Below are 26,230 nucleotides of genomic sequence, written 5' to 3' on the forward strand. Positions count from 1 at the left end.
TCACAATGTCTCATGCACATGTACTTATAGCCATTATTTTTTACAGCCGTTATTGATATATTTTTATTATAAGATAGTTATATGCCGACAAAAATATAAAAATAAATAATAATATAAGATAGTTATATTTATATGTGTGAATACTAATTAACAATTTTAGTTGGAGAATGGTTGGATTAAAATTATTTCAATTAAGATTGAAAGACTATAGATTTATAGTCTAAACAAATCCCAAAAAAAAATGTATATGTATGTCTCTCATACATAATTAATAATTCTAATTTGTTCATTTTGAGAAAAAATCCAAATCGTTGGATCTAATTTTTCTACGTGCAAGACATATTTTAAAACTTTAGGTTTATGTTATGTTAAATTTTAATTATTATCCATGTTAATCTAGATTTACTTAGACTATCTAAACAAAATTAATCATGTTCAAACTTTAAATATGTAAAATATAAAGTTCCTGAAATTGGCCTTGAACACAATAGAAATCTTATTCCAAAGATGGATACTTATACTGTAACTACACTTTTAATCGTTTCACATTTTTTCATAAAATTATTTGACATATGATTTACAATTTATATTTATCATAGTCACCCGGTCATATTGTAATTTAAACCCACGACTGGTATGTCGGAGGAAAACCTCAAAATTAAACGCAGCCTTAAATTTATATATTTCTATAAACGAACTTTAGGCCAACTTTTTTGGAATTTGACTCCAGAAAGTGAAAGTTATCTCTATGTTTGTCTTCCGCTGATTCGTAACTAATCCATCCAATTAAATTTTCAAAAAGAAACAAAAAAAAATCTATTAAATGTATAAAATTTTCATGGAAAGATGAGTATAATCAATTATTGGATTGTGCTAGTTGCATTATGTCTTGTAATAAGAATGTGATATTAGAATGAGAAGAGCCTCCTTCATCCACAGCCTTGTGAGCTAATTCTCCAAATTCTTTGGCTCTTCTTCTTCTCTCTTTTGCATCATCACTCTCACCCATTAACTCTTCTATTGCCTTCTTCACTCCTTCTTTATCCACCAACACTCCTATCTTCTCCTCTTCTCCCCATTTCATAGGCTTCTCCACCCCGGCTCTTACTCCGATTTTTAATACCTGCACAACGAGTTTCTCGTTGCAGAACTGGTCTGCGAATAGCGGCCATGTAAGCAGCGGTAGACCAGCGGTTATCCCCTCAAGAGTCGAGTTCCATCCGCAGTGCGTTAAGAACCCTCCAACGGAATGATGTGAGAGAATAAGCATTTGAGGAGCCCATCCTTTGATTATAAGTCCTCTGTCTTTGATTCTTTCTTCAAATCCGCTTTCCAAGAACCACTCAACTAGCTCTTTGTACTTCTCCCAACCTCTTATGACCCAAATGAAAGGTCTTTGGGATTCCTCAAGGCCTAGCCCTAGCTCCTTGAGTTGAGACAGAGGAAGATTGCAGATACTTCCAAGGCAAACATAGAGCACAGAGGCCGATTCCTTAGAATCAAGCCATTTAAGACATTCATCTTGATCGATGTCTGATTTGTTTCCCCTCTCAGCTTTGTCTGCTCCCGCCTTATTGCACAAGGAAACGGGTCCAATGGTCCATGCTTTACCGGACCTTGCCTCCTTGAAGTCTTTGACATAATCAGGCTCGAGCTCATGAAATGTGTTGACTATCACACCATAAGATGTCTTATCCGCTTCTACCAAAACGTCCACGAACTCTTTCCACTCTCCAGGAACATATGTTTCCACCGGAACTTGAGTTCTTGTAAACTCGACTCTATCAGGAAAATTTGGAACAGTGAAATACTCCTCATCAGACTTTAAATTCTCCAAGATATCACGGTTCTTGCGTACAACGTGAACACACAGGAGACAAAAGCAACCCATGCCATGGAAGACGATCTTTGGTATATTGAACTTCTTGGCGATTTTGCTTGTATACGGCAAACACATATCGGAGATTAGACAGCTTGGTCGAGGGCTCATCTCTTCAATGAGCTTCTGAACTGGTTCTTCGAGCAAGTTAGTCGCTTTAAAGAACGGTACCATCCGCTCCATCGTTTCAAGAGAATCAATATTCTCTTGTCCTTCTTGCAAACCAGCTTCTTGATATGGAAACTTGACTTGCACTAGGTTGATGGGCAGGCCAGACTCAATGGCACGGTTTAGGACATTCTTGAACCTCCTTGCATTGAGAGGCGTCGTAACAATTGTTACGATGACACCCCGCTGAGCCAAGAGCCTTGAAATGTCGACCATGGGAATCATGTGGCCTTGAGCCATGAAAGGGAAGAGAACAAAGTGAAGAGGATAAGGTTCATTAGTTGTTTCGGAAGCCATTTCAATTCAACCTTGATAAGAAACTCAAGTTTTGGTTTGGGTTTGGTTTATATTCGTGGAGCTTATATAGGATAAGATACGTGGAGAGCAAAAAAATAAAGTGAACAAAAGACGTAATAGATGACGTAAACAGAATTTACTTGCCAAACACCTCTTATGAAGTCCACAGATTGTGCTTACTACAGGACATTCTTGGCCAATTCGTAGTTTGTCCGTTTGTGACCATCCTACATCCTTCGCAGGAAATGTTTCCAGACATATCTTCATAACGAAAAGAAGATAATCCACAGACACAAAAAAAAAAGCAACTTGGAGGCTCGCTGATAGCCACATCTTACCGCAAATCTCAAGAATACAAATAAACAAAAAGAGACCAAGAGAAATTACTAATGTTACCAAGATCGAATTTGTGTTTGAAACTTGAAAGACTAATTAAAATTTCATATATAACAGTAAACGAAGATAAATCCAACGTTGGACTCTTAGCTATATCTAGCAAAAGCCTCAAAAATCATAATCAACAAAAAGATGACCAGAGCCTACAACACTTTCGTGTGAATGTTTCTTTCCTGAGTTCGGTAATAGAGATGACACACAAGTGACAACCCTTGCAAGATGAAAACATAATACACTTTACAACAAACACACAAACCTGGATGGGTTCTCATCGCACACTGTACCTATGGAAATATTTATTGCAAACCCCCGGATTTTTCTTAACAGACTGGTTGGTATTCACACGGACCGCAATGCACCTGTTATTTCTTAACAGACTCAGGATCATTGGATTTTCTACTTGAGTCGCTCCGATCAAGTCGAGCTCCTCTCCACAATGTTGACTTGCTTGATCTTAGCAGCAACCCAAAGGCTGATGAGCATGCTGCTCTCACAACTGAATCTTGTGACCGGGTCATCTTGCTAACCAGCGTTTCAAACACCTGAACAAGAGACAGGCTTGAGAACTAATAAAGACTTATGTGCATGTTTATATGTAGTTTCTCTTATTTACCTGTGGGTAGTAGAGAGAGATTATGTGCTGATCCTCTGAGAGTGATAACATGGTGGTGGAGAAGTGTATTGCATTCGCCTGAATTACTGGCCACGGTGCATCAAAAGCCTGCATCGGGTAGTAATCACTTGAACTTATTGTAAATATAGTTTATAAATTTAGTAACTATGAAAATCGAGCAAGGAAAGCCTAACCTGGATGGTTGAGGCCATGTAAGTATCAACTCTTTCCGACTCTTGAACCAAGTGCTTTGAGAGATCCCTTACGAAGTTTTCATAGTCAGTTCTGAAAGTATAAACAAATTTTAGTATATAACGGTGGTCATTGCGCACAAAATAGATTTGGAATCATAGATTTGGCACCTATCGTCAGAACCAAAAGCACGTGAATCATAAAGGGTAGAATAATTTATTATGTCCACGAGTGAAGCAAGCCGCTTGAGGGTTCCCTATTCAAAAAAAAAAAAATAACAGATATGTAAACTCAAAGATACCTCAAACCAAACAAAGGAGCAATAAGATATGAAGAAAATTACCCGACAAGCCTGCCGTATGCTAAGATCATCGTCATGGAGGTGTACTACTAAGCGCGGAAGGGAGGAGTGAATCTGATATTAGACATTTTCATCAAATGAGCTTTAGATTAAAAATGAAATATCTTCTTTCCTCGACATCCGTATTTTGTTGAATAGGAAATGGAATGAGTATGAGTCACCTGCTCAACAAATCCCTCCCGCTGTCCTCCAATAGCATATTTACTTAATGCTCCAAGTGCTGCAAATGCATTGGCTCTCATCTTCGGGTCCATACTAACCTATTACAAATTGGAATTTCATGTAAAATTCAACGTCACTCCATTCAGAAAATTGTATCTGACAGTTTGCTGAATTTACTTCTGTTCAAAGTTGAGTCTAGCCTAAAAGCTTTAGTTTATACTAGTTTCATTAAAACCTTTCAGATAACTTAAAGTTGGACCTTACCTGAAGGTTACGAAGCCGAACAGATAAATTCAGCAAGATAGGTTCAACAGCATCATTAGAAGCTGACTCTGTGACCTAAACAAAAGAAAACAAGCATATATAATTTAAACAAATTGGTAGACAATCAGAAACCTTCAGTTGTTAGTGGGTTTGAGCATTACCATCAACAAGCATGACACAGCAGTTAATTGCACAGACTCATCCAGATCATCAAGCAATGCTAATATTACACCAATAACTTGAGTTGTGTAGTGGTTCATACAAGCAGATGGCATCTGGCAAAAGCACAAAGCAGCTAAAAGTGATTATTCAGAAATAGGAGAAGCAGCAGAAAACAATTTAAATTTCGCAGACCATCTTAGTCCCAAAACTGGTAAGATATCCTCTAGTATATGTGCCAAATAACTCTCATAGCATCAATATGCTATAAATATGTTTATAAAGTTGTTTTACTTATTGGAAGGTAACACATCTCCATAATGAGTGATGTAGGGTTCTTTAGATATTAACTATTGATCTAACATCATTATCATAATCAAAAAGGAGTATAGACTTTCTCGCAAACCTACTTGAATCCTGATAAGGAATAAAGCTGATCCGCATAACTATTTGTTGCACTAGTCCTCTTAGACAATCAAGATAAGTAAATAAAAACTGCTCATAATTACTCTTACTTGCACTAATCCTCTTAGACAAAGGCGCCTTACAGTCGGAGAATCATCTGACACATGTCGGCAGAGTGCCTCGACCATCTCCTCCATTACAGAACTAAAATCACCACTGCACCTCATAAATATTAAAAACTTAAGAATTTAAAGTACTAAGGAAGTGTTTTGTTCATGACACACATATCAGGCACGATGCTTCGGTCCTTTGACTTTCTTTTCTTAACTTTTATATACACATGACCTAGAATTAAAACCCATTTTCTTCACTTGGACCTTAACTTCCTTTTCCAAACAGAGCTTACAAGATGAATGGGTACATGTATCTAAATCAGTGTGTCACTAAGCCGCGTAAAATTCCATAAAACTACAGTTTTAGTAATAAAATTGATACAAAAGTTTCGAAGACATTGAAAACATTATACCTGTAGCGGATAAACTCTGACAATGCAGCGGCAGCAGCTTCCCTTTGAAATCTTTGTGGACGGTTAAGTGCTTTCGTGAGAATCGAGCATATATGTCGAACCTGTAACACCAGTACACAACAGTTAGGCTACAAAGACCCTGAGAAACACAACTGCAATAATCAAATAACTAGGTACCTCCTTCGGTCTCTTAATTGAAATGCATCCAGCAATATCGCCAATAAGATCAACCCATTTTTCTTTTTCTCTTTGCTCTCCATTACGAGCCAAAATCTAAGCAAAGACAGGTATCAGTTCATCATACTGGAAACTAAACAGAACTACTTTACTGTTTAACTCAAACGGTACCTTTCCCATCTCCAAATCACCAACACACTCACAGAAAGCTTGAAATGACGTTAGAAGTACTCTGCCAAGAGGGGAATAAAGGTTTTACTAAAATAAAAGTACCAATCGTTATGTGGCTACAGTTCTCTTGAAAGTAGAGGAGCTACCGTAATGGATCTTGCTGACCAGAACTTGCAAGTCCATGACAGCTTCCCAACTGAAGAGTAAGTGCCCCAACGACAGAAGAGTAGCTTTTCTCAACAGCTTTCTTTCCAATTTTTCCGCCCCCTCTGGTTAATTGACTATATTAGCCACCAAAAATGCAATATGTACTCTCAATTAAAATTGATGGTTTATGAACGATACCTAAAAAAAGCAGTGAGAGCAAAAATGGCAGCTTGGAGGATATCATCTTCAACATGTGTTTCAGTAGAAGAGCTGATATTCTCTCCCTTATGTGAATCACCTTTAACTAAAGAACTACGATTGAGAATGGATATTAAGTGTTCCATAAACGGAACTGAAAGTTCCGTATGCTGAGAGAAAGCCTACATCAAAATATAATTGACAATGAGAGGCCTCATCTTTGCATTAGACAATTTATTCCCAAAATTGTGTCAAGATTTTCGTACAAGATGAGATGACCATGAAAGAATATAAAATAACATCATCTATGAGAATAATCTCATATTATAACATAGTTCTTGTAGAGAATGGTACTTACATAAAATACATCTTGCATTGGCCAGCCACCACGCATCCTAGTTATATCCTTCGTCACGATGTCCCTTCCAGCAGTAGCCAACACTTCATTAAACACAATAGATGGTTGCGTGTTCTCTGCCAGTGCAGAGATCTTCATGTGATTAAGGTAAGCAGTAATATGCCAAGAGCATACGAGATAAATTGAATTTTATATTATAGCAGTAACACATTTACATGCAAATTGAATTTTCTAACAAAATTAAGTAAAGGATACAGCTCCAATAGCTTCAACACGTAAATTCTTATCAGTTATATGAACTGCTGCGGATAGCAAGGACTGGGTCGTCCTGCCAGAAGAGAACCAAAAGAAGAAAGGGGAACAAGGTTATCAGATAACAATGTAAAATGGAAATATCGCTTGTCGATGATAAGAAGCTTTGATGTACCTTGATATATCATTGTCGCTAAGCTGACTCCCTCTTCTTGAAACAAACTCAGTAACCGCTTGAATGGCTCCCTCAGCAGATTGCCTGATTTTGTCACAGATAGCTGCAGTGCAACTGTTTAAGGCTGCTACAAGCTACATGACATATCACAACATAATGCTCAACCAGCCAATGACACCAGAACTTATACAAAAAAAAGAAAATAAAACAAACCTCATTCCCTGTTAAAAGAGCACAAATTGATGAGACTATTCTGTTGAAAACTTCAGATGGATCAATAGAGGCATCCTGAAAGTCGGTTCAAAGAAATATGACACCCTGAAAATGAAGCATACAAAAGAAAGACAAAACTCTAAATCTAACCAAAAACTGCTTACCCTTTTCAAAATGGCAATGACATCCTCAAGGGAAGACAGGGCTTTATAGGATTCTTCAGAATCTAGCCCGCTTGAGAGTGCCGCTTTGGGAAGGGAAAGGGAAATGCTGAAGAACTGGTCAAGAATCTAACAACAACAATAGTAGGAGGAACCATTAGAAACTACCAAAGTCACACTCAGATAAAATGATCACCCATCATTCTATGAAAATTGATCAAATAATTACTAATCAAATACCTGTGCAGAAATTTTTCGAACTTCAGAATTTGTGTCAGCACAGCGTGGGAGATAGGTTATGACCCTATCTCCCAAACACAACACCTCGCGGTCAGGAAATAAAAATACCGCTATATGTCAAACAAAGGAAACTAATTAGCTGATCATAGTGTCTGAACTAAAATTTAAAAATTGTTTAGAAATATCTTCATACATGGTAGATTTGAAAAATTCCCCTGCATACTGCGGTCTGCATACTTTCTATGTGGGCAATCCCCAGAACAACCAAGTGCACAATAGCCACCCACACAGAGCTTACGAAACTTTAGAAGCATTTCATGAACTGCCACGCAACCTCTTTTTCTTTGATAATCAATGGGCGAAGAAACATATTGATCAAGCTGTCTAAGCAGATGTAAAAGCTGCTCCGCTCGACTTCTTCCATCCTCTCCACTAGATCATGCACAGATATGACTGAATAAGCGGATAAAAAGGTACCATGCACTTGTAGTAGGACTCGGTATTAGAGATTATTGCAAAGCTACTACCAAAATCACTGAATCTCATCTAACATCAGTAACATGTCTGTTATGCAAGGTAATTAAACAGATCACATGATTTATAAGAGAAAATCAACTTGAAATTTGTAATGGATAGCACTTTGAATAAATGATTAAAAACTGAAATTGTATGTTATGAAAACGATTCCACTGAAGACAGAAAGTATTTCATCAATGGAAATGATAAACAGATCAACAAAATGACTTACAACCTTGTTTTTTTTTTTGGTCAACAAAAATGACATGCAACTTACCAAAACATTCAGAGAAGCTGCAGCCTCATAATAGATTTCCAAATATAACTTGTCAAGTAAAATACCTTGTAAGGAGGATGGCACACAAGAGAGTCACAAGATTGTCTATAAGGGGGCTGATGACATCAGATGGATCATTAGGCAAAGCAAAGAATCCCAGTGTAGCCTGTCCGAGAAAACACGCATATATTCAAGAGAAAATATAGATACAAAACATAAAGCACTAGCTTCATTCTTTCCTTTTTATACTCGGTGTAAACGAGAAACTAATCACCTTCATGACACGATTTCGAGTTTCAATGGTCAGCTTCGGTTCCACAGAGACCAGTGTTGTGCATGCATTCAGAGCGAGTGCCTGAACAAGATTTATTAGAAAGAGAAATTGTATCAGCTTGTTTGAAAGAAATGCCACACGGTACAGATTCTTGCATAGATTACCCTACCTGAGTGTGTAGAACTTCAAGACTAGATTCTGCAAAACCTTCGTTTTCATCTCGGCCCATCAAAGTCAATATATAATCAAGCATCTGATCTCTTCTTTTCAATGGGAATGTAGCACCACTTTCTGCAGCATTTATGACAGCACGACCTTCACACAAAGACGCAAGAGATCAGGATCCTATATACTCTCAAGATGTGCCAAAAAACAAAGAGAGGAAAGAAACCGCTCAGTCATCGTAAGAATGACTCCTTCACTTATATTTCAATGCTGTACCAACCTAATAAATCAATAGCAGTTATAACAGCTTGTTTTGCCGTTTGTTGCCGCACATGAAGAAGCCGCGAAAGCATATTAGTGCCCTGCGGTACATGCAAACAAAATCTGATTATGAAATTGGAATCTAAAGGTAGAAGTGGTAGAAGTGGTCACTACAATTCAACATAAATCACTGTCTGGCCACAGAAAACTATTCGGATTTCCAAGTTCTTCATAAATATTTTAATTTCATTAGATGAGTTTTCCTAGCATGACACAAAGTCAGTCTGGCGGGTAAGTTTATAACAGATAATAGAAAAAGAAGCAGGATGGAAGAAAGAAGATAAAAAAACATACGACAAGTGCATCTATTCTGGCCTCAATAACCGATGAGGGAGCATATTTTGCAGCATATCCATACATCAAAGCCAAAGCAGCATGTATATCATCGCTGTTTTCTGTTTTATAGCTCTCAGAGAAGAGAGATAAGATCCTAGAAAAAACACGAGAACGCTAAGTCAGTTTTATGTCATAAATTTTACAAACATGTGGTAAACGTGACCAACTCTAGAATGCCTGGAAGAAACAATATGACTAATAAAGGAGCTAATAACAATATGACCAACAAATCCTGCTTGTGCAAATACAGCTTTAAATGTGCAACCATTAAGATACAACCTTCCACTAGTAGAGAATTTGTGATGATATATAGGTTAATTAAAAGAGAAAAACATACTAATAGGTTTGACAATGAGTGACGGATATAAAGGCATATCAAGAAAGTGTGTATGTGGCGATGATTTCATTAAGTCAAGCAAGATAAACCTTTGGAAAATACTCTGCCCAACATTATCTACAATGATTTTCAGCTTTTCCAGTACAGTGTCCAAGTGGGAAGCTGCAACCTACGCATTCAAGTAGCATATAAATATAGGGTGAAAATCAACATCTGAGCTATGTACAGATAGGTAAACTTAAAATACCAGCCCCATGGCCTTCGCCAAACCAAGTCTATTTGCAGGTATAGAAATGTCAGCCTGTTCGTACATCCAGTCAATCTTGTCACGAACATACGCTCTATCATTAACTTTCTGGAGAAGTATTCCGATACACCTGAAATAAAAGCAGAAGAGGTTTATGACACAGCTTTCCGCTCGATTATCAATATAATTACTGGTAGTCTGCTATAAACTAAAGTTATTTGCAGCTTTCAGAGACAATTCAAAACTTATCAGCCATCTATCAAAATCTGAAAATAAGCACTTAAATCACAAGGAAAACAAGCTTCTTCAGCCAGATAGTAAAGTACAGAAAGAATGTACATTACAAAAATCATTACAGGTACTGGAGTGGCTTTTACAAACTTTATTAATATGGTAAAAAGGAATCAGAAAATCACCACATACAAAATCCAGAAACTTCATTAAAATGTTATACATTTTCTAATTTTGAAGATTGACAATTTTGACCCACAATCCAAACCAAATATTAGTGCTCAACAACTAACGTCAGAATAGTGCACCAATAAGAAGTAGAGATAGTTCAACTTCATTAGAGACCAGAACAAAATGAAAATCCAAGAATTTTACCGGTGTAGAAGTGCTGCATGGTCATCATCCGGAGTGTAAAGAATGTATTGTTTTGCAAAAGAATTTCCAAGAGATATAACCCAGTCCGCATCCTGGGTGACATCCAGTGATTCTGCTAGAAACTGTATAGCAGAACAATGAGTACAAGTCATATATAGAACAAGCTTGATTAGTCTTGAGAAAAAAAAATCTTGACTAGTCAATTTCATAGATTTATAATTGCCTTGTGTTTAGGCTTTAAAGAAACTTCAGCTCAGAAAAATGTTTTAAATCCTTCACACTAATTGAATAAGCTTACATTAATTATCATATCATCCCATGTTTCCTGGTAAGTTGGATCAAGCTGCAGATCTTCTGTGTCAAAGACATACGCCTTCATTTTTGGAATCTAGAGCTTACCAAATGTGAAAAATAATTAGGGTTACTGGTAAACTCACATTTGATATGAGTAACTAAGAAAAAACAACAACATTCAGTAGCTCTTATAGCCGTCATAATTGAAGTCATATCTAGAGGAAATATGATGCAAAAGTACAATATACTAGGAACTACGGTGCAATCTAACCATATTTCTCGCTCTCTAGTAGCTGATTGGATACCAAAAATAATATATTAAAAAAAAAAACTATCAGAGTATCTTGCCAAAACAACAGTGTACCTCATCTTGCCAAAACATGCTAATGTTTTTTGGAAAAAGAGGGGACAGATAGCCAAGGACCTGAAGGAAGTAACAACAGAGTGGTTAAATAAAAATAAGCTATTAAAAAAGCATTTACACTTGGAAAACAAGAATACATTATGGAATTATGGGACATAAAATGTGAGTCTATAACAGGAGTTGTGAAATTACTGACACAAACTTACCGTCAAAATTTGGGATGCTAATTGGTCTTTAGCCAGAGGGTTGTGCAAAAGAACCACCAAACGGGTAAACAACTCCTGCGATATATGTGTATATGTGTTTTCAATTTTATGATCTTGCCGTACACGACAAAACTTATAGATCATAATGAAAGGGCATACGAACAAATTTACCTCAGGGCTAGGAATATCAGCACGAGCTTTACACTCGATCAACATGGGAGTGGTTGAAGATCTACGTCGACACAGTTCAGATATACATCTACAGACCTATCAAATTTTATCAATAATACCGTTAACTCAGGTCCAATCTCCGAAAGGAAAAAATCTTGGCAGCAAAGGAAAGATCTTACTGATGCAACAGCGCCGGTGTAAACCTTAGGGATAATCATTTTCAGTAGGAAAGGCCAAAGAATGTACTGCAGTTTCATATACATTTTAGCATTAAAATCTGAAAGCTATAACTGGATAGTTCTATAATAAAAGACAAATCGCACCTCCATCTCCGGGATAGTAACGGTCAAGAGCAGAAGACCTTTTCCACAAACTGCTCTCAGCTGTGTTGGACTAACTGGTTCCCCTTTTGCCTAAGAGAAATATTTGTAGATCACATAAACTTCTAGGAAAAACATAGAAGTACCTTGACTTCAAACTTGTTCAAGTTATTTGCTCCTTATATACAGTTTTTAGAAGACTCCACAACTTGGAACAAGTTAATAAGAAGACTCAATAACACAACTCGGAGCAAGATAACAACCATGTTCCGTTATTACGAACAGCAACACCCAGGAGTCAACCTAACACTTTTCTCGATTTTTTCTTAAATGAAGCCAACAAGTCACTTATTTTTTACAAAAACTTTAGCTGGGTGGATGAAATATCTAAGCAACATAAAAAAGGGCATGAGATAACGGCAACAAAGATACTAATTTTTCATTGCATTTGGAACACTCGGCAGGACATGAGGATACATATACTTAGGCTGCCTTACTCTATAAATATCAACAAAGAAGGCAATTCAAGCTCAAGGGATCGGGAAACTAGAAACAACATTCAATTTTTCTACTTTTCCCCTTGTTTCGATTTTCTCTTTCTGTTTCTAATTTAAATCTTCTTTATTTCCGACCATTGTAATCATATTATTCGTGCATAAAACTAGTTTTCCCCTTGTTATACTACAGCACACATAGTTCAGGTGAGCACCATACCTTATTTTGTAAGTTAAGTGTTATGTTATATGGTCTTACCTTCAGATTTTCACTCTCTCCTATTGCAGAATGGCGGACAAGGTATTCGACAAATAATTCCCCAGATGGACCGGCCAGATAGCAGTGTGAAGCCATGACCACGATCAACTGTTATCAAAGCAGAAGAACAATGCTAAAGCATGCATATTTTTGTAGTAACTAAGAAAAAGATATGACAGTTTGGTACCTCTGAAAGGGCTTTTCGAACAGCTAAACTTTGCTCATCTAACAAAGAGCTCGCAGTATCGACCAAAAGAGTCCGTTTTGAGTGCCAGGCTTCAAACAACCTCCGAACGCGATGCAATATCATTAAGTTGGGATGGCAGATAAACTCTAAATTTAAAATTTATACTGATATAAGATTAAGAAATACACCTCGGAAGCAGATGTTTCAAGATGCAAAGAGCACCAAACGTCAAAGGGTCTTCTTTCAACTTGCATTTCTGGTGAAAATATACGAGGAAGACAGGGATTTCAAGGATAAAAAGCCAGTAAAAGATATCACACAGCGGTGTGGCAAGAAATAGTTCTTAAGTCTAATATGAGTTTACACGAAACCATCCGTCAATCAATTTTTTTAAGTCCCATATAAGTGCTAGGTAATGCCACTGTTTCGCATTGCATAGAAAAATAATATCTAGAACCATATCCATCAAACAAAGTATGTCCTTACGTTAAGAAGAAATGTAAACAAATCCTCGGGGTAAACCAAGCCAACAGTCAGAAAACACCGCTGCACTTCATTGTATGTCTGCAACATAAGTAATAAAGAACAGGCAAAAGATTAATACATCGGTCACAAACTGAAGGCTCAAAAAATGAGAGAGGCCTGATACATTAACAGCACACTCCCACCCCTACCTTGCAAACTAAAATTGAATGAAGGCGATCAGTGACTTACCTTTCGTCCCACTGAAATATCTGAGCACCTTCTGCGTTCACTATTGACACCGATCACAGGAAGAAGTGTTGACAGAACAATTGTGAGGTCCTGACAAGAAACAAAGCTTTACTGACACATTGTCTAACAAACTATTTTTATCCTTCCAATACCGCATCACATTTTAAAAAAAATGTGCCAGATGAGATGACTGTAAATAATGAGGCACCTTAGCAACAAAAAAATGATGGAAACACCATACCTCAAACTCAAGCAGTGGAGGACCAGACTCGGAAAGTAATGAGGCATTTAAAAGATTGTGAAGACTACATGTTGCCAAAAGAGCATCGTCATGGTCTCTCTTATACCTAAAATTTGAAATGAAAGGAATGAATAAATGTTACACTCAAAATTAAAAATAAACACAAGTTTACACGAAACCATTCCATGGCTTGGTACATACTTCTGTTTCACTTACCAAAGCTTAAATTGGTGGGAAAAATATATTAAGCAGACAGCGAATTTACTGGGCTCTGGGCCTTTGAGAAGTAAAGCTTGAGATAGAACGAAAAATAGAAGAAAAACAAAACTTACAGTTCAAGAATTGCTGGAATAAGCCGTGGTAATGCTGATTTCAGTTGCGTCCGCGTGATAAGACCGACCATCTGACCCAAAGCCTCTACAGTAGATACTCGTACCTTATTCAGAAGAGAAGCAACTAACTCAGCATATTTTAAAGTTACGAGGGCACGTCCGGAGAACAAGAACTAGCAAAATAGCAAAATCTTGCAGAGATTAATCTCCTTGCATTCTGAATATCAAATAAACAATTTACCGGGGAGAAAAACCCAGAAAACAAACTTTCCTTTCTTCATTGTCTTTGTTATGAAATTATAGTCAGTGAACATGCTTACCCTGGTAATCTCTTGAACAATTTTAACTGAAACACACAATACTATTAAAACCTAAAGTGGCGAATAATACTAAAAGAAATAAGAGACTCACCTTATGATCTCGAGAAATTGCCCAAACTCTCAACAAAAGCTCAAAAACAGAGTTCAGAAATGACCTGCATCAAATGAAGCCATTGACTTGAGTGCGTTCAACACAAAAACTAGTAGAAATCAAACAGATCAAAGAAAGTGGTCTCACATGACATCACTGTCAAGCGGAGAATCTGATGTAAGATCTGTGATGTATAGCCACACTGCCTGAGACCAGCACTTAAATGCTAGACATAAATTCAGTGATTAATATATGAGACAAAATAAGCAAAAATAAGATAGTACAAGATACTAGCTGGGATATTTGAATTATGCAAGCTCTTCCTTGTGTTTGATATTAGCACACATGCAAATTGCATGATATGGGTTGATCATCTCTTCCACCATTTTAGAGAGTGCGAAGATGTACAGATCAACAGGTTAATAACCTACTTTTCTGTTAGTGTGAATTAAATTGCCATATTGGTTCAGCAAGTAAACAAACTCTGACCTGATGACCCTTCTATTAGGCCAAATTAGAGTCAACTAACCACAAAGTACACGAAAAAATCTCCAGCTTATCATATGAGGGGGAAAATTTGGCACAAAGTAGCAGTTTCTATAAAAGAGTTTCACTCCCTAAACAAAAACGGATTACAAAATTTTCACTATACCATTTGCAAATATTGGTCGGTGTAAGTCCCTAACATTCCCAAGAATAGGCGACACCCTTGAAAGTACATCTTTCAGGCGTGGAGTGAACTGCAAAGCTTCAAAGGAAATATGAAAGAAATTCAATATATCAGAGAACAGCAATTTCAATAAACTTGTCAAGATGAGAAACAAAAAATAAAAGGGACGCGGATGAGAGTTAGAAATTAACCATCAGATGTGGCAAAGTCAGCAAGAATTTGAACCATAGCAGGCGAAGCTGTGGCCGGACCAGACAGGTGAAGAAATATTTCGTCCATCATCTGTCAATCAATTTAAAAGGATCAAAATTACAATAAAGAGCAATAACTTGGACTTAATAGAAAGAAAAAAAAACAAATAGCTTGGTGAAGGAAAATCAAGGCCAGCGTCTAATGAAAGAAGCTCCATCTAACTCCAAAATGACAGTAGAGAGACAATGGACCAACTTTATTCATGACACTATCTAAAATGCCTCAATTCAGAAATTAACATGATGACAGATGACAAGTCTCTACTATGGTTTTCTCATCAGCTCCTCATTTTTTGTCATACAATCTATCAAAGATAACAACCTACTTCAGCATACTGATCATTTTTTAAACTTAGATCCACATATATGTGCAGCGCAGAAAGTAAATCCAGATTGTAATGTATCTGACCACCAGTCATGTTGTACAGTAACCCTCTTACAGCAACCTTTTGTTAATAGTAAAAGGAAACGACTCAGGAATATACAGTCGCATTGAACTAGGTCCAAATATTCCCCTATGAATTAGCAAAGAGGGAAAAAAAAGACTTACAAGATCAGGAAAATGTGTTCCAATTGAGACAAGCAGCCCTGACGCTTGCCTTTGCCAATCAGCGTTTAGTTCCTACGTTATGATGAACCATTTAAAGATGCTACAATAATCAGGAAACATATACGACAAGAAAGTTTTTTAAGAATTGCAGTTAGTTTCCCCAGTTTACGTTGCTTATGTATGATGAGAATTTCTCAATCATCTAATCCTAAATTCTGTACGTCAAATTTATAGGTAACTTCTGCTACAGGAATGAGCAACATATGATTCACTTTGTGTCCACCGCATTACAAACCTTCTTAGATTCAAGCAAGTAACCGACACATAGATGGTCTACTGAAGAAAACGGACACCGAAACAGAAATATCCAAGAGTAGTGAAAAGCCACAGAGCACCATTTATGCATCTTCAAACAAGCTAATTTCCAAAAAAAATTCCATCTACGGTTCGAGCTGCATTATGTAAATCTCTAACTATACAGAATATAAAAAAGAAGTTTTTAAGAATGATGAAGCCTTCACAACACAACACACCTTGGAAGATATTATCTCAGCTGTAGCAATCTTAGCAAGTTTCCCCATGAAAACTGCATCACTCTCCCCTTTCTCTAACGAACCAACACTAAATGCCATTACTTGAAAAACCCCAGCCATGTTACCAAACCGCTGCAACACCGAGTAGCAACAGATTTACGCACAAATAAAAGGAAACAAAATCCGACGAAAAGAGACCAAACAAAAAAAAAAAACAAGAAAACAGAACGTTACCCTTCGTCCTCCACGAGACACAGCATAGCAACAATCAAGAACCAGAAGCGGATTCCTGGGAAAAAAAACACACACAACAGTTACAGTATCAGCGATCTCCCAATACTCATTATGCATGTCTTGTGAATGAAGTAAAAAGAAGATAAAACAGTACATACAGCGAGGAAATATCTCTAAGAGAAGCCATGGAAGCTTCTCTAACCAAAGAGGAATCATCAGCTAGAGACGATACCAGAAGTTGAACAGCCTCTGCCAACAAATAAACAAAATGTAAACTTTTCGTTTCCTAATCAAAAGACTTGATCAACAAAAAAAAAAAAACATAGCCTTTGCCAAAACCAATGTTGACCCAATTACACAATTCAAAAAATTTCAACCAAACAACCAATACACTAATCAATTGAGATCAGATAAACAAAACTGAAATCAAAGATTCAGGGAAAATAAAAAAAAGTTTGTGTTACCTGGTGCAGGGATTGAGCTCCCCAAACTTGAAGAAGCCATTCAAAAATCGATCAACTCCTCCACCTGATTCAAAAACCCCAGAATTTTGGAATATACCAAAAATTCAACCGTTGTGATCGACCAAGATTTTTCCGATGGGGAAGATTACGACCGAGAGAAATCAAGAGCTCTGAGCTCGTTAGTTATAAATTTAGCGTCGCCTCTTCTCGGAGAGGAGGGACTTGAATGTTAAAAGGAAAAAGTTTTGGGGAAGAAAACAAATAATATGAAACCAATCAATATGAACAAACGATGGACCCATACCCGACAAGACGGGTCGGGTAAAATAGCGGGGTTTTTAAGCCCGTTGCTTTTGGATCATTCCTTTGTTCTATTGTTTAAATTATTTAGATTGATAAGAATGCTCACATTATTGGCCCAATTATTTAGCGGTGCTCTCTGAACCACTCTGTTCTTCTTCTTTTTTAAAAAATCAAAACTCATCTATATTTTCAATAAATCACAACTTGATTAATCTCTCTAATGGTTAAAAACGTACAATGAAATTATGATGACAATGGGAGTAGTGTAGGATGATGATCACTTTTGGTGTATGGATGAACAAAATACTCTTTGTAATGTAATGTGTAGAGGATTTGCCTAGTGGGGATCAAGATCATGATTTTTGTTCTAGCATATTCGAAATCGTTTTGGTTATCTCCTCGTTATTTGTAAACTTACCAATAATGAGATATTTCCCAACGTAATTTTATGAGTACACTTAGCAATATATATATTTCCATACTTTTGCTTCTTCTTCTTAGTTTTTTTCTCTCTAAATATTAAATTTGCTAAAAAGATTTTCTCTTCAAAAAAACACAAAAAAAATTCTAAAAACTCACTTAAATTTCTTAAAATCTCCTTTTTTTGGACAAAAAAAGTACAAAAGATTGTTGTAAGAGGGTAATTAGCTGATTATAATATTTCCAACATAATTATTCATCCTTTGCACACCACCAAACATGCATGTTAAAACTTCATTGTCACTAAGCTTTAACACTTCCTTTTGAGTCAACCAGAACATTTCAAAAAGAGATGTACATAGAGTGAATTGGTATTAAAGTACCTTAAGATTTTCATGGATGTGCCCTAGTTTATGAAGATGACCAAGAGCTTTTAGAATCTTCCGCAAAAGAATAGCAATCACAACTTCCTCTAGACCTTGTGGATAATCTGATTTCGTTATGCTGAAGCAAGAGCCACACGACATATAAGGTGTCACAATCCACCAGCTATTACCATCTCTGAGAGAAGAATGCGTCCTCAATAGATTTAGATGATCCACTTCGGTCAATTTACGATTACGTTTAAAATTGTATAATTGTATTTTAATTTTTAATTTTAGGATTTGCTCGCGGTATATCGTGATAACTTGTTTTTTTACATAATCATAATTTAATCAATTTAATTAGATATGTATAGTGTTTTAATATTGATAGAGTATGTGATAATAGAATGTGTAGGTCAGTGTCCATTATGACAATAAACTTTTGAGTAATTACTTAATTCTTTTATCTAGATTTTAACCGGGTATACACCGTAAGATTATATTTTTTCCCAAATTTTCTATGACTAACAAAAAAATTATGTTGAATAAAATATAAAATTATATTTTTTTTTAGTTTTATATAATAACATTGAGATATTTTTTATTCTATTTGCTTTAAGTATATAAAAATTATAATTTTCATTTGGAATTCTATTTGGTTATGCGGTGCAATCTAACCATAATTATGATTGGAAACAATAAATAATATATTTAAAAAACTATCACAGTATCTTCCCAAAACAAGAGCGTACCTTATCTTGCCAAAACATGCTAATGTTTTTTTTGGAAAAAGAGGGGACGACAGATAGCCAAGGACCTGAAGGAAGTAACAACAGAGTGACTAAATAAAATTAAGCTAACAAAAAGCAGGCCCTATAGTGATCAAGCATTTCTACTTATGGAAAACAGGAATACATTATGGAATTAGACCTAGCCTTCTTTGATACATTTTATTTACCAATTTTTTCTTCATCTGCTTGCATTTTTCTTCGATCGAGTCTCTTCTTCGTATCGTTGAATTCTTCTTCTTCCCAAAACAATTCTTCTTTGCTACACTTTTTTTTTTCTTTTCTTTTAGTTGTTTGATGACGACTTGCCTTGTAAGCAACCAAGAGCCTTGACTACCTCTTAAAAAAATGGGCAAATGCCCTAAGCCACAATTAATGTCATAATTTTATAGGTCACATTAATTTACAATCTTCTTAGAATTGACACTTTAATTAAGAAGTTATTTTACAAGGTTTTATCTCCAAGATATCTAGTATGTATCATTCTTTTCTTTAACTATATTTTTTTGGTGGTAGATCTTAGTCTTAACTATATTTTTTGGGCTCTTGTTTTTTTTAGGCTATATCATTAACCTTGAAACATATTTCGATAAAATTTTGCCTAAAGCCTCTAAATATGTAAGCATGATCGCTTATGCTAGGGATAAATGATCACACCATGATCTTAAAAAACTTTGATTTCGATATCGTTTTCCGTTTCATTCCTTCTTTTCGGTCTTGGTCAGAAACAGAAAACTTTTGCTTATGTATGATGAGAATTCTCAATCATCTAATCCTTAATTCTGTACGTCAAATTTCTAGGTAACCGATCTGCTACAGGAATGAGCTGACATATGATTCAGTTTGTGTCCAATTATTCAGAGAAAACAAATTATAAGTGTTGAATTAGCTAATCATTTTGGGTATAACTTGCAAGGAAGACAGAAGTTGCAAAAGGGTGGAACGTGTAAGCACACATTTGATTCGTTGTTGGCGAGACCACCACAATATTGGTCACACCTATATTGTGTATGTGTCCGAACAATACAAGCAATAAAATATATTTTTTGTATGTTCCATGGGTAGATTTATTGATCTAAAGAGAGGTTAAATTGGAGTAACTTTCGAGGAAGAGATGACGGAAGAGTGTAATTTCCATGAACCTACTTGAATCTAATGATACTTCCAACGTAATCTTGTGAGTAGTAGCAATATAATTTCCTTCGGAACGTAAATATCTCTAGTTAATCGGTTTTGCTTCTTCTTGGCTAATTTTTCTTACGTTCTCTTCTCAGTTCTCACCATATCTCTAAAATCAGCCTTCTAACTCCTAAAGTTGATATGGCTTGAACGTTTAAGAGTTTCTTTTAGTTAGTTTCATTTTTTTTTTTTTGAGTTTTGATTTAAGAGACTAGAGACCATAAAGAAATTAGGTTATTTTAGATTCTAGTTTAGACCATATCTTTGTTTAATCCCTGATTACTTTTGTCAATGAGATCGATTCCAACACCGACTTAAATCTAACATAATTACGTAATTTAAGTTTTATTTTATAATTTATTTTAAGAGAGAACGAATGTTGTATGCAATTAGAAGAGATTATTGAATATACGTAACGGGGAAAGTTATATGTAAAAAGGAAATTACGTCGGAATAGGTATATTAACTTATAAAATACGAAAGTGAATTAATTTGGAAATTGAATACCCTTTTCAGTTTTTGTTACCTAGGTTAAACTTTTTCTTAGGTGTTGGCTCGACTGCTCGAGCAAAACACGATTCGATCGATATATATATTCTGAAATCAGTTTCAATCACAAAATCCAATACTCGATCGATCCATTATTATCGGAGAGGAGAAGTTTCGACCGCCTTACCTTCACCACCGTCCCCACTGATCTTAGATCGTCGTCTCCAACTATAAAATTATGGGTTCTCATGGTAAGAGTAGGAACAGACGAAGAGACGAATCCGATGATTCCTCCTTGGAAGAAAGAAAGGAGTATATGGCCAAAAGAGCTCTGAAGAAGGCAGTAAGAGCATCAAAGAAACTTAAGACGTGGTCAGTGTCAGGTTATTCCAATGATTCAAACCCTTTTGGTGATTCGAACCTTACTGAGACTTTCGTGTGGCGGAAGAAGATTGAAAAAGATGTTTACCATGGAGCATCTCTGGATGAATTCTCTGTTAAAGCTGAGAGGAGAAGACGTAGGGGAAATCTGGCAGAGGTTGAAAAGGTTAAGAATAGGAGAGAAGAGAGTGCAGTGGAGAAAGCTCGACATGAGGAAGATATGGCGTTATTGGCTAGAGAACGTGCTCGAGCTGAGTTTCAAGATTGGGAGAAGAAAGAGGAAGAGTTCAATTTCTATCAGAGCAAGGTGAGGTCAGCGATTAGATTAGATCAAGGTCGAGCGAAGCCAATCGACGTCCTCTACAAGTACGTGGATGATTCAGATGATGTGAATATCGAGCTTAGTGAACCTTACATGGTTTTCAAGGGACTTGATATCAAAGATTTGGAAGAGCTTCGTGATGATATCAAAATGTACATGGATTGGGATCGAGAAACTCCAACACGGGTACAGTATTGGGAGGCTCTTAGCGTGATATGCGACTGGGAGTTAGCTGAAGCTCGTAAAAAGGATGCCCTTGATCGAGCAAGAGTTAGAGAAGAGGAATTGCTTGCTGCTCAAGAAAGAGGACTACACGCTGGTGTTGAAGCTGATGTGAGAGAACTTCTTGATGGGAAGACCCACGCGGAGCTTGTAAAACTGCAGTTTGACATCGAATCACAACTGCGTTGTGGAGCAGCCAAAGTAGTAGAGTATTGGGAAGCGATTCTTGAACGCATCAGTATATACAAGGCAAAGGCTTGCTTGAAGGAAATAAACGCTGAGATACTCAGGAGACATCTACATCGCCTCGAGAAACTTTCAGATGTGGTGGAAGAAAAGGATGATGATGTAAACGGCATGAATCTTTCAGATGATGAAGAAACATTCTCACTAGAAGAGGCTGGTTCATTTTCACCAGAGCTCATTCACGGTGATGATCGTGAAGAAGCAATCGACCCTAATGAAGACAAAGCCCTACTAAAAATGGAACGGATGATTGTGCTGGAGGAACAGAGGAAGCGGCTTAGAGAAGCAATGGACTCAAATTCATCACAAGTAGAAGATAACTTGGGGCGTAAGGCAATGAAAAGAATGGGAGCAACGGGGGAAGGTGATGTTGTATTTGGCTCTAATGCTGAAGTAAACCTTGATTCGAAGGTATACAAGTGGGATGACAAGTACCGGCCAAGAAAACCCAAGTATTTCAACCGAGTTCACACGGGTTACGAGTGGAATAAGTATAACCAAACACACTATGATCACGACAACCCGCCTCCAAAATTTGTTCAAGGGTACAAGTTTAACATCTTCTACCCGGATTTAGTAGACAAGACTAAGGTTCCGACTTGTGTTATAGAAAAAGATGGGACAAGCTCTGAAACTTGTATAATCCGGTTCGAAGCTGGTCCGTCTTATGAAGACATTGCGTTCCGGGTCGTGAATAAAGAATGGGATAAATCTCATAAGAAAGGCTACAAAAACACGTTCGAGAATGGGATTCTGCATCTGTATTTCAACTTTAAACGACATCGGTACAGGCGTTAAACGGATCGGAGTTTGGCCCGGCGAAAACAAACTACTGTATTTTTCCATTTAAAAAAATAAAAATAATAATACATTAGATAAATTAGCAAAGATACATTTTCAAAATCATTTGTCTTTTGTCTCTTATGATCCCAAGTTTTCTTGTAATCATTCCAAACTAATAAATGAAAAAGCAGCTGTTTTAAAAAAATAAAAATAATAATAATAATAATAATAAATTCTAAAAACTCACTTAAATTAAATCTCTCAACTCCAATATTTTATAAATTTCCTAAATTCTACAAAATTCACCAAAATCATGATTTGAATCGGGATGTATAATAAGGCAGGGCATGATGTCATGTCGCGTTGAGAAAACCCTTAAGTCGAATAAAAGCATCAGCCGCGCGATTGGTTCCATCCACCGAGCAAAGTTGAGAAATATTACGACAAAGAATGGGTGCAGAGAGTGACGAGGAGGAAAAGCGGTACGAGGCAGAAGTCGCGTATTGGGAAGAAGTGTGGAAATCTAATAATGTAATCATCTCTCATCTTCTTTTATCTCTTTAATTAGGTCGTTTTGATTCACCAAACTGTAACCCTAATTCAAAAACCCCTAATTTGTAATCAGGGGTTCGAAATTGATCATTTGAAGAGACCAAAACGCTTTGGATTTGTTGGAGTTGCGCCTATCAGTTTTAGAGAATATAATTACGATGATGAACTCCCCCTTCTCATCTTATATGCTAAGATTGGGGTCCATAAGTTTAATATGTCAAAGGTAAATATTTAAGAACCTAATCTCTTTCCTCCTTACCCTTAGTTAATTAATTGTTAATTACGACAAGGGACGAACCTCCAGTTCGATAGTCTTGACATACTCAATGAGCTACCGGAACCTGGATATCGCACATACCATATAACTTTGCTTGTGAAGGACCCAGGTCGCCGATCCTGTCGACAATTTCAAACTAGTGTTGTTCACTTAGGCCATAGAAAGAAGTCCCTCACTTGGTTTACTGCTAGGTTTAAGCCCAAACATCCACGTAAGTACCCTCATCCAGTCTATCATAACAGCAACAAATTCTTCTAATTCCTTTCATACTATATACCCTTAGCTAGTTTCCAGTCTTTTTATGCCTTCTGCATGCACACTTAAATGTCGTCGTGTGACTTTCTCTGTGTATGGGGAACAGGACCTGGGCGTCTTCATTACGGACCAAGACCTGATTGCTACCGACGTGAACTGCCTGAGTGACCTCCAGAGAATGATTTCAATGATAAGAAACGTTTCTACCTGGTAAGATATTAAGACCCTCCGTTAAGTTTCACTTTGATTTTGCTCCTGGCATTGATGTGATCAGTATGTGATGTGTTTGCTTTTTTCAGGTGGAAGAATCAGAGCTGCTAAAATATGACTGGATTCGTCTATACATGGAATTTGCATTCGTCGAAGAGAATGAAGGTATTGCTAATCCGGATCTGTCAAAATTGGTGATTTTAATGGTGGCTGTGGAACTTATGGGCAATGCGGAGCCGCCAAAGGATAGACTCATGGCCAGAGATGCAACTTTCTACATAAGGTACACTTACCCACATATGGGTCAGCGTCAGCCTATGTCTCCCCGTCATCACATAGCTATCGTCAGAAGAACCATGAAGAAACACACCCTCTCTCTCCTCTTCATGAGTTCGTTTGCCAAAACTTCTAGCGTAGCAAGACCAGATCCATCTGATAATGTGGTACTACCTATATGATATATGGATCACATAATAAATTATGAATGCTCGAAAGTTTGGTTTTCTTAAGTGTGATGGTTTTCGTACAATCTGTGCGGTGTTTTATATGTTACTGGTGTTAATATCAACTAAAATAGTATGCAACTTTTGAGTATCCAATGCAAGAAAACTTTGAAGTTTAATAGTAGTTATTACATGTATTGTAGTAAGTTAGAAAGGATCATGATAAAACTACAACTAGTTGTACTGGTCAAAACTGGATCAAGACTTTAATCAGACCACGCCTTCTTTGACATTTTTTTTACAGTATATTTACCATTTTTTTCTTCATCTGCTTCCCTTTTTCGAATCTCTTCTTCATATCGGAGAATTCTTCTTCCTGAGACAATTCTTCTTTGCTACTCTTTTTTTTCTCTTTTTGTTGTTTGATGAAGACTTGCCTTGTAAGCAACCCATTGGTTTTGACTTTTGATATCGATACCATGGACCTAGGGTTAAATTATCAAACCTTGATCTTTAAAACTTTGATTTCGATATCGTTTGCCATTTCACTCCTAGTTCTTTTCAATCTTGGTCAGAAAACATAAACAAATCTATGGTTTTGTCATTGATAAGCACTAACGATTTCCAAAGAATGTTCAAGAAGCTCGATAAGTCAAGGAAAATACAAATTGCGAAAAGGTGTAGCATTGGTAGAAGCACACCGTTGATTCCTTATACCACAACTGCCACGACCTCAATCTATATGTTGTATATCATAACTTCACAAGCAATTAGACATTTGTGTTCTAGAGTTTTATATTTACACTCTTATAATTTGGACTGCCGGTTTCTAGAATACATGCTAATAACATTGGATGCAAAAAAAAAAAAAAATCCATTTGAGAGGCAAATTATTCAAGAACCAAAAAAACTCATAATCTTTTTAAACATTGCCATTTGCCAATTGACCAACACGCCTTGGTGAATCTATAATATTGTTCAGATTGCCTTGTAAATCCTCTGAAGAAAGCACACTTGAATGTTAAGAGTTATAAAACCTTGAAGATCATATCTGCAAAAGTTTGAAAGATGATAAGTACTAGCCAGAAAGAAAAAAAAGGGCAATTGGTTGCTAACCCGTAAGGCATATAGAAAAATGAATTCAAAAAAGAGCTAAGTGGGATATATTACCTACATCTACATGGATCAGTAATAAAAAAAAAAAAAAAAAAAAAAAAAAAAAAAAAAAAGAACATATGCATTTAGATCAAACAACCATAATAGAGAATCTACCATACCCTTAGAAATGAAGTTTCTTGTATGTGCTTCCAATATCAGCTTACCAGCTTGGCTGGTTTACAAATTACAATGTTGTCTAAGGGTTTTTCAAGGCCAGTTTTCTCTGCAAGGATGGTTTGATCAAACTCTCTTCTTTTCAACGCAAAATAATTTAGCTCTTATCAGAAGAAGAAAAAAAAAACTAATCAGCTACAATGGGTTTTTTAAGCTGCAAATATTCACTCAATTAAGCCGATTTATGATACCCAAATATACATGCAAGTTCCTTCTAATTGTATTTTTACTTTTTAAAATAATTAACTCTGATTATTTAACATTTTAATTACTGTATAGTTTTTAAAGTGAAACGAAAAAATTGTGGTTAAGATGATTGCCAACGCCACGTATTTTATAATATCTTAATTTGTCAACGTGATTATACTATTTTAG

The 26,230-nt window shown here is 36.4% G+C and overlaps 1 protein-coding gene, 1 long non-coding RNA gene and 2 pseudogenes across 9 annotated transcripts; 2 read left to right on the top strand and 2 right to left on the bottom strand.

Annotated features, from left to right (window-relative positions):
* Nucleotides 1-791: 791 nt before the first annotated feature.
* On the bottom strand, nt 792-2,344 carry LOC104792460 (UDP-glycosyltransferase 73C5 pseudogene; annotated as a pseudogene). The gene has a single exon (XR_015559801.1). The product of XR_015559801.1 is annotated as a UDP-glycosyltransferase 73C5 pseudogene (transcript).
* LOC104699273 (protein SHOOT GRAVITROPISM 6) lies at nt 792-17,542 on the bottom strand. 7 transcript variants are annotated; one of them, XM_087454506.1, is made up of 51 exons: nt 17,289-17,542; nt 16,983-17,073; nt 16,825-16,879; nt 16,591-16,722; nt 16,058-16,129; nt 15,448-15,538; nt 15,239-15,334; nt 14,734-14,812; nt 14,587-14,650; nt 14,176-14,279; nt 13,844-13,949; nt 13,603-13,692; nt 13,375-13,452; nt 13,077-13,144; nt 12,889-12,988; nt 12,702-12,809; nt 11,952-12,041; nt 11,808-11,873; nt 11,629-11,724; nt 11,458-11,532; nt 11,252-11,311; nt 10,892-10,981; nt 10,594-10,715; nt 9,988-10,117; nt 9,830-9,909; nt 9,362-9,497; nt 9,027-9,108; nt 8,751-8,896; nt 8,582-8,662; nt 8,373-8,473; nt 7,708-7,946; nt 7,515-7,624; nt 7,278-7,403; nt 7,114-7,188; nt 6,901-7,034; nt 6,729-6,801; nt 6,474-6,605; nt 6,116-6,297; nt 5,917-6,039; nt 5,771-5,831; nt 5,600-5,695; nt 5,423-5,523; nt 5,007-5,100; nt 4,494-4,607; nt 4,333-4,407; nt 4,068-4,166; nt 3,889-3,960; nt 3,716-3,801; nt 3,548-3,638; nt 3,354-3,461; nt 792-3,282 (listed from the first exon to the last, which is right to left on the bottom strand). In XM_087454506.1, exons 1-51 carry the CDS (start codon nt 17,326-17,328, stop codon nt 3,103-3,105), a joined length of 5,100 nt encoding a protein of 1,699 aa, XP_087310632.1. In that variant the 5' UTR covers nt 17,329-17,542; the 3' UTR covers nt 792-3,102. The 7 variants fall into 7 exon arrangements, 5 of the variants coding, with proteins under 5 accessions (XP_087310632.1, XP_087310631.1, XP_087310634.1 ...); XM_087454505.1 differs by having other exon boundaries at nt 5,007-5,112; XM_087454508.1 differs by having other exon boundaries at nt 15,239-15,326; nt 17,289-17,540.
* Nucleotides 17,543-21,070: 3,528 nt separating this feature from the next.
* LOC104699274 (splicing factor Cactin pseudogene) lies at nt 21,071-22,937 on the top strand (annotated as a pseudogene).
* Nucleotides 22,938-23,714: 777 nt separating this feature from the next.
* On the top strand, nt 23,715-24,679 carry LOC109133449 (uncharacterized). The gene is made up of 3 exons (XR_002038543.2): nt 23,715-23,826; nt 23,977-24,080; nt 24,170-24,679. It is a non-coding gene; the product is annotated as an uncharacterized LOC109133449 (long non-coding RNA).
* The last annotated feature ends 1,551 nt before the right edge of the window (nt 24,680-26,230 follow it).

The sequence above is a fragment of the Camelina sativa genome, chromosome 6 (genome assembly GCF_030686135.1).
Source record: "Camelina sativa cultivar CO46 ecotype springtype chromosome 6, ASM3068613v1".
NCBI lineage: Eukaryota > Viridiplantae > Streptophyta > Magnoliopsida > Brassicales > Brassicaceae > Camelina > Camelina sativa.